At 44.0% G+C, this 15406-nt stretch overlaps 1 protein-coding gene across 7 annotated transcripts in view; it reads left to right on the top strand.

Annotated features, from left to right (window-relative positions):
- SEC22C (SEC22 homolog C, vesicle trafficking protein) overlaps window positions 1-15326 on the top strand; it is a 76389-nt gene extending 61063 nt beyond the window's left edge. For 6 of the 7 annotated variants that reach the window (XM_075827806.1, XM_075827802.1, XM_075827804.1 and 3 more), the window contains exons 3-8: window positions 5317-5528; window positions 6593-6756; window positions 9290-9448; window positions 12287-12402; window positions 13378-13443; window positions 14795-15326. In XM_075827806.1, coding sequence (XP_075683921.1) covers window positions 5353-5528; window positions 6593-6756; window positions 9290-9448; window positions 12287-12402; window positions 13378-13443; window positions 14795-14995 — 882 coding nt within the window. In that variant the 5' untranslated portion in view covers window positions 5317-5352 and the 3' untranslated portion in view covers window positions 14996-15326. The remainder of the gene's footprint in view (window positions 1-5316; window positions 5529-6592; window positions 6757-9289; window positions 9449-12286; window positions 12403-13377; window positions 13444-14794) is intronic. The other variant, XM_075827807.1, reaches the window with a different exon arrangement.
- Window positions 15327-15406: the final 80 nt, after the last annotated feature.

The following is a 15406-nucleotide window of genomic DNA, read 5'->3' as shown; positions in this document are numbered from 1 at the left end:
ACCAGTTTAGCTGAGCTCCTATAATACAGGGGGGGGGGGGCAGTTAGTTTTTCCTACATGTGATTATGGTGCAGACAACACTTCCCAGAATGCATATCACCAGAGCAAGCGCACACACTGAACAAGCAGGGGATCATTGGAAATGTCAGCTTTAGTGCATGCAGAATAGTGATTTCAGCTCTGGAGTATAATACAGGATATAACTCAGGATCAGTACAGGATAAGTAATGTATGTACACAGCCACTCCACCAGCAGAATAGTGAGTGCAGCTCTGGAGTATAATACAGGATATAACTCACGATCAGTACAGGATAAGTAATGTAATGTATGTACACAGTGACTCCACCAGCAGAATAGTGAGTGCAGCTCCGGAGTATAATACAGGATGTAACTCAGGATCAGTAAAGGATAAGTAATGTAATGTATGTACACAGTGACTCCACCAGCAGAATAGTGAGTACAGCTCTGGAGTATAATACAGGATGTAACTCAGGATCAGTACAGGATAAGTAATGTATGTACACAGTGACTCCACCAGCAGAATAGTGAGTGCAGCTCTGGAGTATAATACAGGATATAACTCAGGATCAGTACAGGATAAGTAATGTAATGTATGTACACAGTGACTCCACCAGCAGAATAGTGAGTACAGCTCTGGAGTATAATACAGGATGTAACTCAGGATCAGTACAGGATAAGTAATGTAATGTATGTACACAGTGTCTCCACCTTCAGAATAGTGAGTGCAGCTCTGGAGTATAATACAGGATGTAACTCAGGATCAGTACAGGATAAGTAATGTAATGTATGTACACAATGACTCCACCAGCAGAATAGTGAGTGCAGCTCTGGAGTATAATACAGGATGTAACTCAGGATCAGTACACGATAAGTAATGTATGTACACAGTGACTCCACCAGCAGAATAGTGAGTGCAGCTCTGGAGTATAATACAGGATGTAACTCAGGATCAGTACAGGATAAGTAATGTAATGTATGTACACAGTGACTCCACCAGCGGAATAGTGAGCGCAGCTCTGGAGTATAATACAGGATGTAACTCAGGATCAGTACAGGATAAGTAATGTATGTACACAGTGACTCCACCAGCAGAATAGTGAGTGCAGCTCTGGAGTATAATACAGGATATAACTCCGAATCAGTACAGGATAAGTAATGTAATGTATGTACACAGTGACTCCACCAGCAGAATAGTGAGTGCAGCTCTGGAGTATAATACTGGATGTAACTCAGGATCAGTACAGGATAAGTAATGTAATGTATGCACACAGTGACTCCACCAGCAGAATAGTAAGCGCAGCTCTGGAGTATAATACAGGATATAACTCAGGATCAGTACAGGATAAGTAATGTAATGTATGTACACAGTGACTCCACCAGCAGAATAGTGAGTGCAGCTCTGGAGTATAATACAGGATATAACTCAGGATCAGTACAGGATAAGTAATGTAATGTATGTACACAGTGACTCCACCAGCAGAATAGTAAGCGCAGCTCTGGAGTATAATACAGGATATAACTCAGGATCAGTACAGGATAAGTAATGTAATGTATGTACACAGTGACTCCACCAGCAGAATAGTGAGTGCAGCTCTGGAGTATAATACAGGATATAACTCAGGATCAGTACAGGATAAGTAATGTAATGTATGTACACAGTGACTCCACCAGCAGAATAGTGAGTGCAGCTCTGGAGTATAATACTGGATGTAACTCAGGATCAGTACAGGATAAGTAATGTAATGTATGCACACAGTGACTCCACCAGCAGAATAGTAAGCGCAGCTCTGGAGTATAATACAGGATATAACTCAGGATCAGTACAGGATAAGTAATGTAATGTATGTACACAGTGACTCCACCAGCAGAATAGTGAGTGCAGCTCTGGAGTATAATACAGGATATAACTCAGGATCAGTACAGGATAAGTAATGTAATGTATGTACACAGTGACTCCACCAGCAGAATAGTAAGCGCAGCTCTGGAGTATAATACAGGATATAACTCAGGATCAGTACAGGATAAGTAATGTAATGTATGTACACAGTGACTCCACCAGCAGAATAGTGAGTGCAGCTCTGGAGTATAATACAGGATATAACTCAGGATCAGTACAGGATAAGTAATGTAATGTATGTACACAGTGACTCCACCAGCAGAATAGTGAGTGCAGCTCTGGAGTATAATACTGGATGTAACTCAGGATCAGTACAGGATAAGTAATGTAATGTATGTACACAGTGACTCCACCAGCAGAATAGTGAGTGCAGCTCTGGAGTATAATACAGGATGTAACTCAGGATCCGTACATGATAAGTAATGTAATGAATGTACACAGTGACTCCACCAGCAGAATAGTGAGTGCAGCTCTGGAGTATAATACAGGATATAACTCAGGATCAGTACAGGATAAGTAATGTAATGTATGCACACAGTGACTCCACCAGCAGAATAGTAAGCGCAGCTCTGGAGTATAATACAGGATATAACTCAGGATCAGTACAGGATAAGTAATGTAATGTATGTACACAGTGACTCCACCAGCAGAATAGTGAGTGCAGCTCTGGAGTATAATACAGGATATAACTCAGGATCAGTACAGGATAAGTAATGTAATGTATGTACACAGTGACTCCACCAGCAGAATAGTAAGCGCAGCTCTGGAGTATAATACAGGATATAACTCAGGATCAGTACAGGATAAGTAATGTAATGTATGTACACAGTGACTCCACCAGCAGAATAGTGAGTGCAGCTCTGGAGTATAATACAGGATATAACTCCGGATCAGTACAGGATAAGTAATGTAATGTATGTACACAGTGACTCCACCAGCAGAATAGTGAGTGCAGCTGTGGAGTATAATACAGGATGTAACTCAGGATCAGTACAGGATAAGTAATGTAATGTATGTACACAGTGACTCCACCAGCAGAATAGTGAGTGCAGCTCTGGAGTATAATACAGGATATAACTCACGATCAGTACAGGATAAGTAATGTAATGTATGTACACAGTGACTCCACCAGCAGAATAGTGAGTGCAGCTCCGGAGTATAATACAGGATGTAACTCAGGATCAGTAAAGGATAAGTAATGTAATGTATGTACACAGTGACTCCACCAGCAGAATAGTGAGTACAGCTCTGGAGTATAATACAGGATGTAACTCAGGATCAGTACAGGATAAGTAATGTATGTACACAGTGACTCCACCAGCAGAATAGTGAGTGCAGCTCTGGAGTATAATACAGGATATAACTCAGGATCAGTACAGGATAAGTAATGTAATGTATGTACACAGTGACTCCACCAGCAGAATAGTGAGTACAGCTCTGGAGTATAATACAGGATGTAACTCAGGATCAGTACAGGATAAGTAATGTAATGTATGTACACAGTGTCTCCACCTTCAGAATAGTGAGTGCAGCTCTGGAGTATAATACAGGATGTAACTCAGGATCAGTACAGGATAAGTAATGTAATGTATGTACACAATGACTCCACCAGCAGAATAGTGAGTGCAGCTCTGGAGTATAATACAGGATGTAACTCAGGATCAGTACACGATAAGTAATGTATGTACACAGTGACTCCACCAGCAGAATAGTGAGTGCAGCTCTGGAGTATAATACAGGATGTAACTCAGGATCAGTACAGGATAAGTAATGTAATGTATGTACACAGTGACTCCACCAGCGGAATAGTGAGCGCAGCTCTGGAGTATAATACAGGATGTAACTCAGGATCAGTACAGGATAAGTAATGTATGTACACAGTGACTCCACCAGCAGAATAGTGAGTGCAGCTCTGGAGTATAATACAGGATATAACTCCGAATCAGTACAGGATAAGTAATGTAATGTATGTACACAGTGACTCCACCAGCAGAATAGTGAGTGCAGCTCTGGAGTATAATACTGGATGTAACTCAGGATCAGTACAGGATAAGTAATGTAATGTATGCACACAGTGACTCCACCAGCAGAATAGTAAGCGCAGCTCTGGAGTATAATACAGGATATAACTCAGGATCAGTACAGGATAAGTAATGTAATGTATGTACACAGTGACTCCACCAGCAGAATAGTGAGTGCAGCTCTGGAGTATAATACAGGATATAACTCAGGATCAGTACAGGATAAGTAATGTAATGTATGTACACAGTGACTCCACCAGCAGAATAGTAAGCGCAGCTCTGGAGTATAATACAGGATATAACTCAGGATCAGTACAGGATAAGTAATGTAATGTATGTACACAGTGACTCCACCAGCAGAATAGTGAGTGCAGCTCTGGAGTATAATACAGGATATAACTCAGGATCAGTACAGGATAAGTAATGTAATGTATGTACACAGTGACTCCACCAGCAGAATAGTGAGTGCAGCTCTGGAGTATAATACTGGATGTAACTCAGGATCAGTACAGGATAAGTAATGTAATGTATGTACACAGTGACTCCACCAGCAGAATAGTGAGTGCAGCTCTGGAGTATAATACAGGATGTAACTCAGGATCCGTACATGATAAGTAATGTAATGAATGTACACAGTGACTCCACCAGCAGAATAGTGAGTGCAGCTCTGGAGTATAATACAGGATATAACTCAGGATCAGTACAGGATAAGTAATGTAATGTATGCACACAGTGACTCCACCAGCAGAATAGTAAGCGCAGCTCTGGAGTATAATACAGGATATAACTCAGGATCAGTACAGGATAAGTAATGTAATGTATGTACACAGTGACTCCACCAGCAGAATAGTGAGTGCAGCTCTGGAGTATAATACAGGATATAACTCAGGATCAGTACAGGATAAGTAATGTAATGTATGTACACAGTGACTCCACCAGCAGAATAGTAAGCGCAGCTCTGGAGTATAATACAGGATATAACTCAGGATCAGTACAGGATAAGTAATGTAATGTATGTACACAGTGACTCCACCAGCAGAATAGTGAGTGCAGCTCTGGAGTATAATACAGGATATAACTCCGGATCAGTACAGGATAAGTAATGTAATGTATGTACACAGTGACTCCACCAGCAGAATAGTGAGTGCAGCTGTGGAGTATAATACAGGATGTAACTCAGGATCAGTACAGGATAAGTAATGTAATGTATGTACACAGTGACTCCACCAGCAGAATAGTGAGTGCAGCTCTGGAGTATAATACAGGATGTAACTCAGGATCAGTAATGTAATGTATGTACACAGTGAGTAGATTCATCTATATATAATCTGTATTATAGTTTCTATATTCTGAATTCTCTGTCCCTCCGTGTCTAGATGCTGACTTCATGAGTCGGACAGCAGTGATTACCCATGATCCTCTATGCCTGCATTGTGAGGCTGCGGGACGGTCTCCCGCTCTCGGCTTCCACAGATTTCCACCCGAACAAGCAAGTGCTGGAGTGCAAGAGATGGCTGAGGAGGTTATGTGTGAACCTGTCCCAGCAGCCAGCCAGGGGCACTGCCAGGCTGTGCGACCTCCGCATACAGTGAGTGCAGCGCCCGCAGACCACCTGTAATCTGTTGGATTATTACTTGTAATCTCAGTTTAGGTCTCAGGTGTGTCCTTTTTGGAATATAGTGACTGTAAGAACCCAGAGTCCAAAGCTCACATGTGATTGTTTAGATTGGTTACATTGTAACAAACACTCAGCTGTAAGAAGTATTGGGTATTGATGGGTTTTCAGCCTCTAGATGTAAACAATTCCATTCACTGAAAACAAGCAAAGATCTTGTAAAAGGTGAGAAATTAAAACATAAAGTACATTAGAAAGTTTTAGAACTGTTTATTATACAGGGAGTTAAAGGAACTCTCCAGACAAGACTGATACATTATGTTATGCCCAGTGCAGGACCTGAGGGGGCGGAGCATGACACCCTGTGCCACCCCCTAAGACCCTGCGCCTGGCATAACACGGTATATACGTTGTGTCTGGACTCTTCCTTTCATCTTTGAATAATGATCAGTTCTGCAACATTGTCATGTACTTTGTGTTTCAAATCCTTACAGATTTCAAGAAATCTGCTTGCTGTCAGTGAATTTAAATGTTCTCCTCATAGGCTGAAAACGAATACAGAACCTTCTTTCTCAGTGCTAATGTGTGTTACCATGTATAAGAGGAATCAGCCTCTGACTGTCATTAAAAATGTTTACATTCGCTGACAGCAAGCAGCGATCTTGAAAATGTTAAGGAATTCGAAGACACAAAGTACGTTAAAAATGAGTAGAACTTTTCTTTATACAATGATAGAGCCGTAATAACATAAGACTGGACTTTAATTAAAAAGTTACAAAATGAGTTTTTTGTTGGAGCGTTGGGTGCCCCTCCCCCACCTGCCCCCCTCCCCCACCAGGCTCCCCTCTTCTGGAGTTCTCAGGGTGTCCGCTGGTGTTGATGTTCCCCTCTCCTCAGTGCTATCGGATGCATATTCTCAAAGTGTCATGCACCTCCTGCTCAGTAGGGGGCATCACATAAGACTATGGGGATATGTTGCATCATGGGTAAGAGGCATCTTGTCAATATATGATCCCGTCTTCCCTCCCTCTCCTCAGTTTCTGCTCGGCAGGTGACATCTCCTCTCTGACCGTCTGCTCCGGTAGTTACCAGTCCGCGGCGGCGTTCTCCTTCCTGGAGGAGCTCGTCTGGGAGTTCTCGTCCTCCTACAATAGCACCGCCATAGCCCTGGCGTCCAGACCGTACGCCTTCCTGGAGTTTGGTGAGTAATGAACAGGAGGTATACTGATACTTATAATCCGGCAGGTCAGTGCAATAAAATCCCTTTAATCTGGCATCCATAAAATCGAGTAAATGCCGGATTATCAAATATTCTGGATTATCAAACAGTCATTGGAAATTAGACATAAGAGTACAGAACCTCCTGGAAGACACAACCCAAATAAAATGCTAACCCAAAATCTACTGCTATCACTTTATATTACACCGCTGTGGAGACAGGAGCTGGATTATCAGATTTCCTGGATTATCAGATTTTCTGGATTATCAGATTTTCTGGATTATCACATGCTGGGTTAAAGGAGATTTTTTTACATTACTGCTTGATGGGGACATAAAGTAGAGGGCGACATCCACAAGTCCTGCGAGTCCAATATATTTGACTGATGAACTTCTTTAAAGCGAGGGATCTCCTCTGGTGACTATTAGGGAATTGTATTGTTGGCGATTGCCTTATATACTTCTGTTACCTTTATAAGAGGCGGCAGTCTGGGTAATATACAGAGCGGTTCGCTCCGTCCTTGTCTGATCCCCCCCGGTGCTGTGATCGGAGGCCGGTGTCAGGAGAACGGGGGGTCCTTGTGCAGCTGCTGCTCGTAGAGGGAAGAGTTGGCGTAAATGAAGTGTATGAGACAATTCCTAACAGTGCAATCCCCTCACGTGCAAAGAAAGGTTCAGGTGAGACTTACAATCAATACGAATATCATCAGAAAGTGTCCCTCGTACATTCTATAGATTCATCACACACAGAGGGGTCTATTTCCAGCATTGTTTTGATTATGGGAACAGTTACTGAAAACCCAAAATTTAGTGTCTCAGAATATGAGAATATTATATTTAAAAATGATATTTAATACCGAAATGTCGTCCTACTGAGAAGTCTGTCCAGTATCTGCCCTCAATACCTGGCCGGGGCTCCGACTCTGCATGAATTACTGCATCACTGCGGCGTGGCATGGAGGTGATCAGCCTGTGGCACTGCTGGGGGGTTATGAATATGGCATGGCATGGAGGAGATCAGCCTGTGGCACTGCGGAGGTGTCATCAATGCGGCGTGGCATGGAGGAGATCAGCCTGTGGCACTCCTGGGGGGTTATGAATATGTCGTGGCATGGAGGTGATCAGCCTGTGGCACTGCTGAGGTGTTATCAATGTGGCGTGGCATGGAAGAGATCAGCCTGTGGCACTCCTGGGGGGTTATGAATATGTCGTGGCATGGAGGTGATCAGCCTGTGGCACTGCTGAGGTGTTATCAATGTGGCGTGGCATGGAGGAGATCAGCCTGTGGCACTGCTGAGGTGTTATCAATGCGGCGTGGCATGGGGGTGATTAGTCTGTGGCACTGCTGAGGTGTTATCAATGCGGCGTGGCATGGAGGAGATCAGCCTGTGGCACTGCTGAGGTGTTATCAATGCGGCGTGGCATGGGGGTGATCAGCCTGTGCCACTGCTGAGGGGTTATCAATGTGGCGTGGCATGGGGGTGATTAGTCTGTGGCACTGCTGAGGGGTTATCAATGTGGCGTGGCATGGAGGCGATCAGCCTGTGGCACTGCTGAGGTGTTATGGAAGCCCAGGCTGCTTTGATATCGGCCTTCAGCTCGTCTGCATTGTTGGGTCTGGGGTCTCTCATCTTCTTGGCAATACCCTATAGATTCTCTATGGGGTTTAGGTCGGGCGAGTTTTCTGGCCAATCAGGCGCAGTGACACTGAGGTTATTACACCGGGTATTGGTAGTTTTGGCAGCGTGGGCAGGTGCCAAGTCCTGCTGGAAAATGAAATCAGCATCTCCATAAAGCTGTCAGCAGAGGGAAGCGTGAAGTGCTAGACGCTGCGTGTAATTCATGCAGAGTCGGAGCCCCGGCCAGGTATTGGGGGCAGATACTGGACAGACTTCTCAGTAGGACGACATTTCGGTATTGAAAATAAATTTTGAAATTGGGCTTATATAATAGTCTCATTTACTAAAGTATTAAATTTTGGCTTTTCAGTAACTGTTCCCATAATCATCAACATTAAAAGGAAAAACATGCTGGAAATAGATCCCTCTGTGTGTGATGAATCTATAGAATATACGAGATCCCTCTGTGTGTGATGAATCTACAGAATATACGAGATCCCTCTGTGTGTGATGAATCTATAGAATATACGAGATCCCTCCGTGTGTGATGAATCTATAGAATATACGAGATCCCTCTGTGTGTGATGAATCTATAGAATATACGAGATCCCTCTGTGTGTGATGAATCTATAGAATATACGAGACACTTTCTGAATTGAATCACTGAAATAAATAAACTTTTTGCTGATCTTCTAATTCATTGAGAAGGACCTGTATTTGGAGACTGATTGTATTACCGTGTGTTCCCACCAGGGGGCACTGTGTCCTCAATGTATTACAATACAGGAAAATACTGATAAAACCCGGATGTTCCCGAAATCAGATCCGGGGAGAGCAGGAGCGATTGTGTCTTACAGAAGCCGCTTGTCTACATTTCCTTGTGTGTCTCTATTGCAGACAGCGTCATACAACGCGTGAAACACAATTTTAACTGTGGTGCAAGCCCGTCAATCCACCTGGATCCCAGCGTCGCGCCTGTCTCTGTGAAGCTCGAGGACGTAGCGGAGGCTAATGGTGTGGTAAATGGGCACATAGCCCCACAAGTGAGCCCAGGTAGTGAGTAATCATTATGTAAAGAAAAGTTCTCCAACTTTCTAATATTCTTTTTTTAAGAGCTCTGCTTGCTGTCAGTGTATCAGAGCACTTCTGTTTTCACCCAGAGACTGAAACTCTGTACAAACCTAATACTTCTTCCTAATACTGCTGAGGGTTTGCTACAATTGTTTCCAGTCTTGACAATCATTGTAAGCTAAATACATCAGCAGTACATCTGTCCGGTACTGATAGTTTGTTACAATGTATCAGTGCAGGTAACATGGAGTCCATAGAGGATTGGCTAGACTAGATACATTGTAACAAACCCTCAGCCGTTAGAAATAGTAGGTCTGTATGGGTTTTCAGCCTCTAGATGTAAACAAGAATGTTTTCAATTACTGACAGCAAGCAGAATTCTTAAAAATGGTGAGGCATGAAAACACCCAGTATTATAAAGTTATAGAACATATAAATCATCATAAAGTAAGCAAACAGGAAAAACTATTTATTTGGAGAGACTGTAAAAACCTTTTCCGAACTCCCCCTAGTGGTGGTTGTATAAACCCATGTGCACTGAGCTCCCTCTAGTGGTGGTTGTATAAACCCATATGCACTGAGCTCCCTCTAGTGGTGGTTATATAAACCCATGTCCACTGAGCTCCCTCTAGTGGTGGTTGTATAGACCCATGTCCACTGAGCTCCCTCTAGTTATGGTTGTATAAACCCATGTGCACTGAGCTCCCTCTAGTGGTGGTTGTATAAACCCATATGCTTTGAGCTCCCTCTAGTGGTGGTTGTATAAACCCATATGCACTGAGCTCCCTCTAGTGGTGGTTGTATAAACCCATGTCCACTGAGCTCCCTCTAGTGGTGGTTGTATAGACCCATGTCCACTGAGCTCCATCTAGTGGTGGTTGTATAAACCCATGTGCACTGAGCTCCCTCTAGTGGTGGTTGTATAAACCCATGTCCACTGAGCTCCCTCTAGTGGTGGTTGTATAGACCCATGTCCACTGAGCTCCATCTAGTGGTGGTTGTATAAACCCATGTGCACTGAGCTCCCTCTAGTGGTGGTTGTATAAACCCATGTCCACTGAGCTCCCTCTAGTGGTGGTTGTATAAACCCATGTGCACTGAGCTCCCTCTAGTGGTGGTTGTATAAACCCATATGCACTGAGCTCCCTCTAGTGGTGGTTGTTTAAACCCATGTGCACTGAGCTCCCTCTAGTGGTGGTTGTATAAACCCATATGCTTTGAGCTCCCTCTAGTGGTGGTTGTATAAACCCATATGCACTGAGCTCCCTCTAGTGGTGGTTGTATAAACCCATATGCACTGAGCTCCCTCTAGTGGTGGTTGTATAAACCCATGTCCACTGAGCTCCCTCTAGTGGTGGTTGTATAGACCCATGTCCACTGAGCTCCCTCTAGTTGTGGTTGTATAAACCCATGTGCACTGAGCTCCCTCTAGTGGTGGTTGTATAAACCCATATGCTTTGAGCTCCCTCTAGTGGTGGTTGTATAAACCCATATGCACTGAGCTCCCTCTAGTGGTGGTTGTATAAACCCATATGCACTGAGCTCCCTCTAGTGGTGGTTGTATAAACCCATGTCCACTGAGCTCCCTCTAGTGGTGGTTGTATAGACCCATGTCCACTGAGCTCCATCTAGTGGTGGTTGTATAAACCCATGTGCACTGAGCTCCCTCTAGTGGTGGTTGTATAAACCCATGTCCACTGAGCTCCCTCTAGTGGTGGTTGTATAAACCCATGTGCACTGAGCTCCCTCTAGTGGTGGTTGTATAAACCCATATGCACTGAGCTCCCTCTAGTGGTGGTTGTTTAAACCCATGTGCACTGAGCTCCCTCTAGTGGTGGTTGTATAAACCCATATGCTTTGAGCTCCCTCTAGTGGTGGTTGTATAAACCCATATGCACTGAGCTCCCTCTAGTGGTGGTTGTATAAACCCATATGCACTGAGCTCCCTCTAGTGGTGGTTGTATAAACCCATGTCCACTGAGCTCCCTCTAGTGGTGGTTGTATAGACCCATGTCCACTGAGCTCCATCTAGTGGTGGTTGTATAAACCCATGTGCACTGAGCTCCCTCTAGTGGTGGTTGTATAAACCCATGTCCACTGTGCTCCCTCTAGTGGTGGTTGTATAAACCCATGTGCACTGAGCTCCCTCTAGTGGTGGTTGTATAAACCCATATGCACTGAGCTCCCTCTAGTGGTGGTTGTTTAAACCCATGTGCACTGAGCTCCCTCTATTGGTGGTTGTATAAACCCATATGATTTGAGCTCCCTCTAGTGGTGGTTGTATAAACCCATGTGCACTGAGCTCCCTCTAGTGGTGGTTGCATAAACCCATGTGCACTGAGCTCCCTCTAGTGGTGGTTATATAAACCCATGTGCACTGAGCTCCCTCTATTGGTGGTTGTATAAACCCATATGCTTTGAGCTCCCTCTAGTGGTGGTTGTATAAACCCATGTGCACTGAGCTCCCTCTAGTGGTGGTTGTATAAACCCATGTGCACTGAGCTCCCTCTAGTGGTGGTTGTATAAACCCATATGCTTTGCGCTCCCTCTAGTGGTGGTTGTATAAACCCATATGCTTTGCGCTCCCTCTAGTGGTGGTTGTATAAACCCATGTGCACTGAGCTCCCTCTAGTGGTGGTTGTATAAACCCATATGCTTTGAGCTCCCTCTAGTGGTGGTTGTATAAACCCATATGCACTGAGCTCCCTCTAGTGGTGGTTGTATAAACCCATATGCACTGAGCTCCCTCTAGTGGTGGTTGTATAAACCAATATAGTTATAGCATCTTCCTAATTTGATTTCCATTTTAATTATCCCTGGCAGCCAATCACAGAATGAGTCCCGTGAGTGCGCTGGGCATCCTGTCACTGACGCTGAACATCATGTGTAGTGCGCTGAGCCTCATCCGAGGAGTCCACCTGGCCGAGAACTCATTCCAGGTAAATGTGGTCTTAAGCCGGGAAACAATAAGGGTTTGTTCACACTGAGTTTATTTGGCGCAGTTTTTGATGCAAAAACCGTGACGGCAAACGCACCAAAAAATGTCCGAAAACACCTCCCATTGATTTCAATGGGAGTCGAAGGCATTTTTTCCCCGCGAGTGGAGAAAATCGCTCGCAGGGAAAATAAGCGTCGTGCCCTTTCTTCAGGCGTTTCCATCTCTGACCTCCCATTGACATCAATGGGAGGCAGAGAAAGTGGTTTTCGCTGCGTTTTTTTGCCTGCAGCGCTCAATGGCTGTGGCCGAAAAATGCAGCGAAAACCGCAGCAAAGGGAGTGCAGGCAGGTCAAAATCTGTCTCAAAATTCCTGAAGGTATTTTGAGGCAGATTTTTCCGCCTGCAAAAAACTCAGTGTGAACAGGGCCTAACACATCTGCTTGTCCTGAAACTGTCACATAAGAGAGGGGGGGCATTAACCTGTCAATGTGGGTTCAGTGAGACAGTCCACAATTCCTGGCCCTGTCCCAGAACATGATTGAGGTTCCTAAACAGCAGCTATTGTGTGTCGAGCAAAAGTCGACTGCGCTATTGATTCCGTCGGAAAACCGGAAACCAGCCGGAATGGTGACGAACGGAAAGCATTAGCGATGTTTGATATCAATGGTGACTGAAACGGAAGCTGTGCTGTCAGTTTCACTTTCCGTTGCGGGGTTCACCCGACGGAAACCTCAGACGGAACCCCGGAGCGGAAGCGAACGGTGATGTGAACAGGCCCTTTGTCTGTTTTTTTTATTTCAATGGATCCGCTAAAACGGATGCCACAACGCAGATGTGAAGGAAGCCTAAGGGGCATTAAACATCACCCATCGTCTTTTTACCATTGGATTGGCTCAGTTTAATTTAAAGTGTCCTGTCTCTTTAAGAGATGAGAAGTAATGGCTTCACATAAAACTTTCTTCTTCTCTTTATAAAGGACGGCTATGAAAATACGGGAAGGGTTCTGGCTTTTCTCACGGCTTTTTCTGCGAACATATTACAGGTGAGGAAACGTGCAAACTTAGTCTAAAATGACGGAAAATCTCATTTTCGCCCTCCAAACTCTGCTGACGAAGATGATGAGGGGCGTAGTCCTATAAATGAAGCTTAATCATGGTACAAGAAAAAGTTTTGAAACGTACTAATATACTTTGGGGGGAATATATCTAAGGGTATGTTCACACGGCCTATTTTCGGCCGATTTTCGGGCCGTAAACGGCCGAAAAACGGCCGAGAAATCGGAAGCGGATTTCAATGGGAAAACGGCGTCCTGTTCCGATGGAGCGTTTTTCGCTGCGTTTTTTTACGCGTGAAAAAAACGCAGCGAAAAAAAAGGGCAGGACACTTCTTGGGACGTTTTTGGAGCCATTTTCCATAGATTCTAGTGAAAAAAGCTCCAAAAACGGCCGTAAAAAACGCTGCGGAAATCGTGAGTGGCACAAAAAACGTCTGAAAATCAGGAGCTGTTTTCTCTTGAAAACAGCACCGTATTTTGAGACGTTTTTGACTGAACATACCCTAAAGGTTTACCGCAGAGTTCTGGCACAAAAAAAAAGTTGCACATTTTGGCGCTCAACATATTTGTGCTAAAATGTTTACTTTTTACTTAGAAAAGATATATATATTCCCCCCTTTGTGTTTTAATTCTTCACCATTTACAGGATCTCTGCTTGCTGTCCATGACATTCTTGTCCAGACAATGAAAACCTATACAGACCTAATACTTCTCACAGCTGAGGTTTTGTTTTCACAGCTGTATCCAGTCTACACAATCCTCTGTGAGATAAACAGTCTGATACAATTTGACTGCGCTGATACATTGTAACAAACTATCCGCTTGAAGTCCAGAGTGTTTAGCTTACAATGGATTGTCTAGATTGGATAAAATTGCAAAAAAAAAATACCCCAGGACTAGGTCAGGACAGGTTTTTATGCTTCTTCATATAATCAATAACCTTTCCATTCACTAATGGCAAGCAGAGATCTTGACAATGGTGAGGAATTGAAAAACAAAGTCTATTACAAAAACGTTATTTACATAAGATTGAGCGGAAGAGGTTATCAGAAGCGGAGACTCCGTGGAATGATCCCTCCACTGTACAGGATGTCCATTAAAGGGCCACTAACCCCAAACTTGGCTTATAATAGTGCAGCAGCGTTATAAGAGGAGCGGCTGATGTCAGTCACATATGGGAATGTCTCTGGAGGTTCTCAGTAGTGATCATGGAGGGAGGGGAGGTTTCTAGACTCATTCATCCCAGCCTGAAATGGCTGATAACAGGGAACAATAGAAGATTTTAATGTCGCTTTGATACAATATTTTGATCCTTACACTTGATATTTTCTTATTTCAGTGTTACTTGTATCTTTTCTACTGTCCGGCCCGCAACCTAAAAGCCTCGGGACTGTTCCTGGTAATCTGCCTGTGTAACATCTGCCTGTATGGACTGCGCAACCTCTGGCAGATCACCTTCCATGTCATTGTGGCGTTCTTGTCGGCGGTCCAGATTGTGACTCGGAGACCTCTGGACAGACACAGGGACTGTGGGGTCTAATGACGAGCAGTGGATGGACCTTTTATTTATATGGACAGTATTTAAATTTTTTATAAATGAAAGTACAAAAAAAGCCTTTCTTTTTTAGTTTTCTCCTGCAGTCATTATGAATAGGGCCACTAGAGGGCTCTGTCCTGCAAACCACAAGTGGGCTCCGTTCCGTAAATCGCTAGAGGGCTCCGTTCCGTAAATCGCTAGAGGGCTCCGTTCCGTAAACCGCTAGAGGGCTCCGTTCCGTAGACCCGACCTCACTTTTTTTTTCTCATAAAATGAAGTTTTAGCTAATATTTTTTTCATTTTCATAAGTAATAAAGGAGAAAAAGCACCAGAACATCTGTAAAGAAAGTTCTCCTGAGTACGGCAATACCCCATATGTCGCCATTAAAGAGGCTCTGTCACCAGATTTTGCAG

The sequence above is a fragment of the Rhinoderma darwinii genome, chromosome 5 (assembly GCF_050947455.1).
Source record: "Rhinoderma darwinii isolate aRhiDar2 chromosome 5, aRhiDar2.hap1, whole genome shotgun sequence".
Taxonomy (NCBI): domain Eukaryota; kingdom Metazoa; phylum Chordata; class Amphibia; order Anura; family Rhinodermatidae; genus Rhinoderma; species Rhinoderma darwinii.
This window is presented reverse-complemented; position numbering and strand designations above follow the sequence as displayed.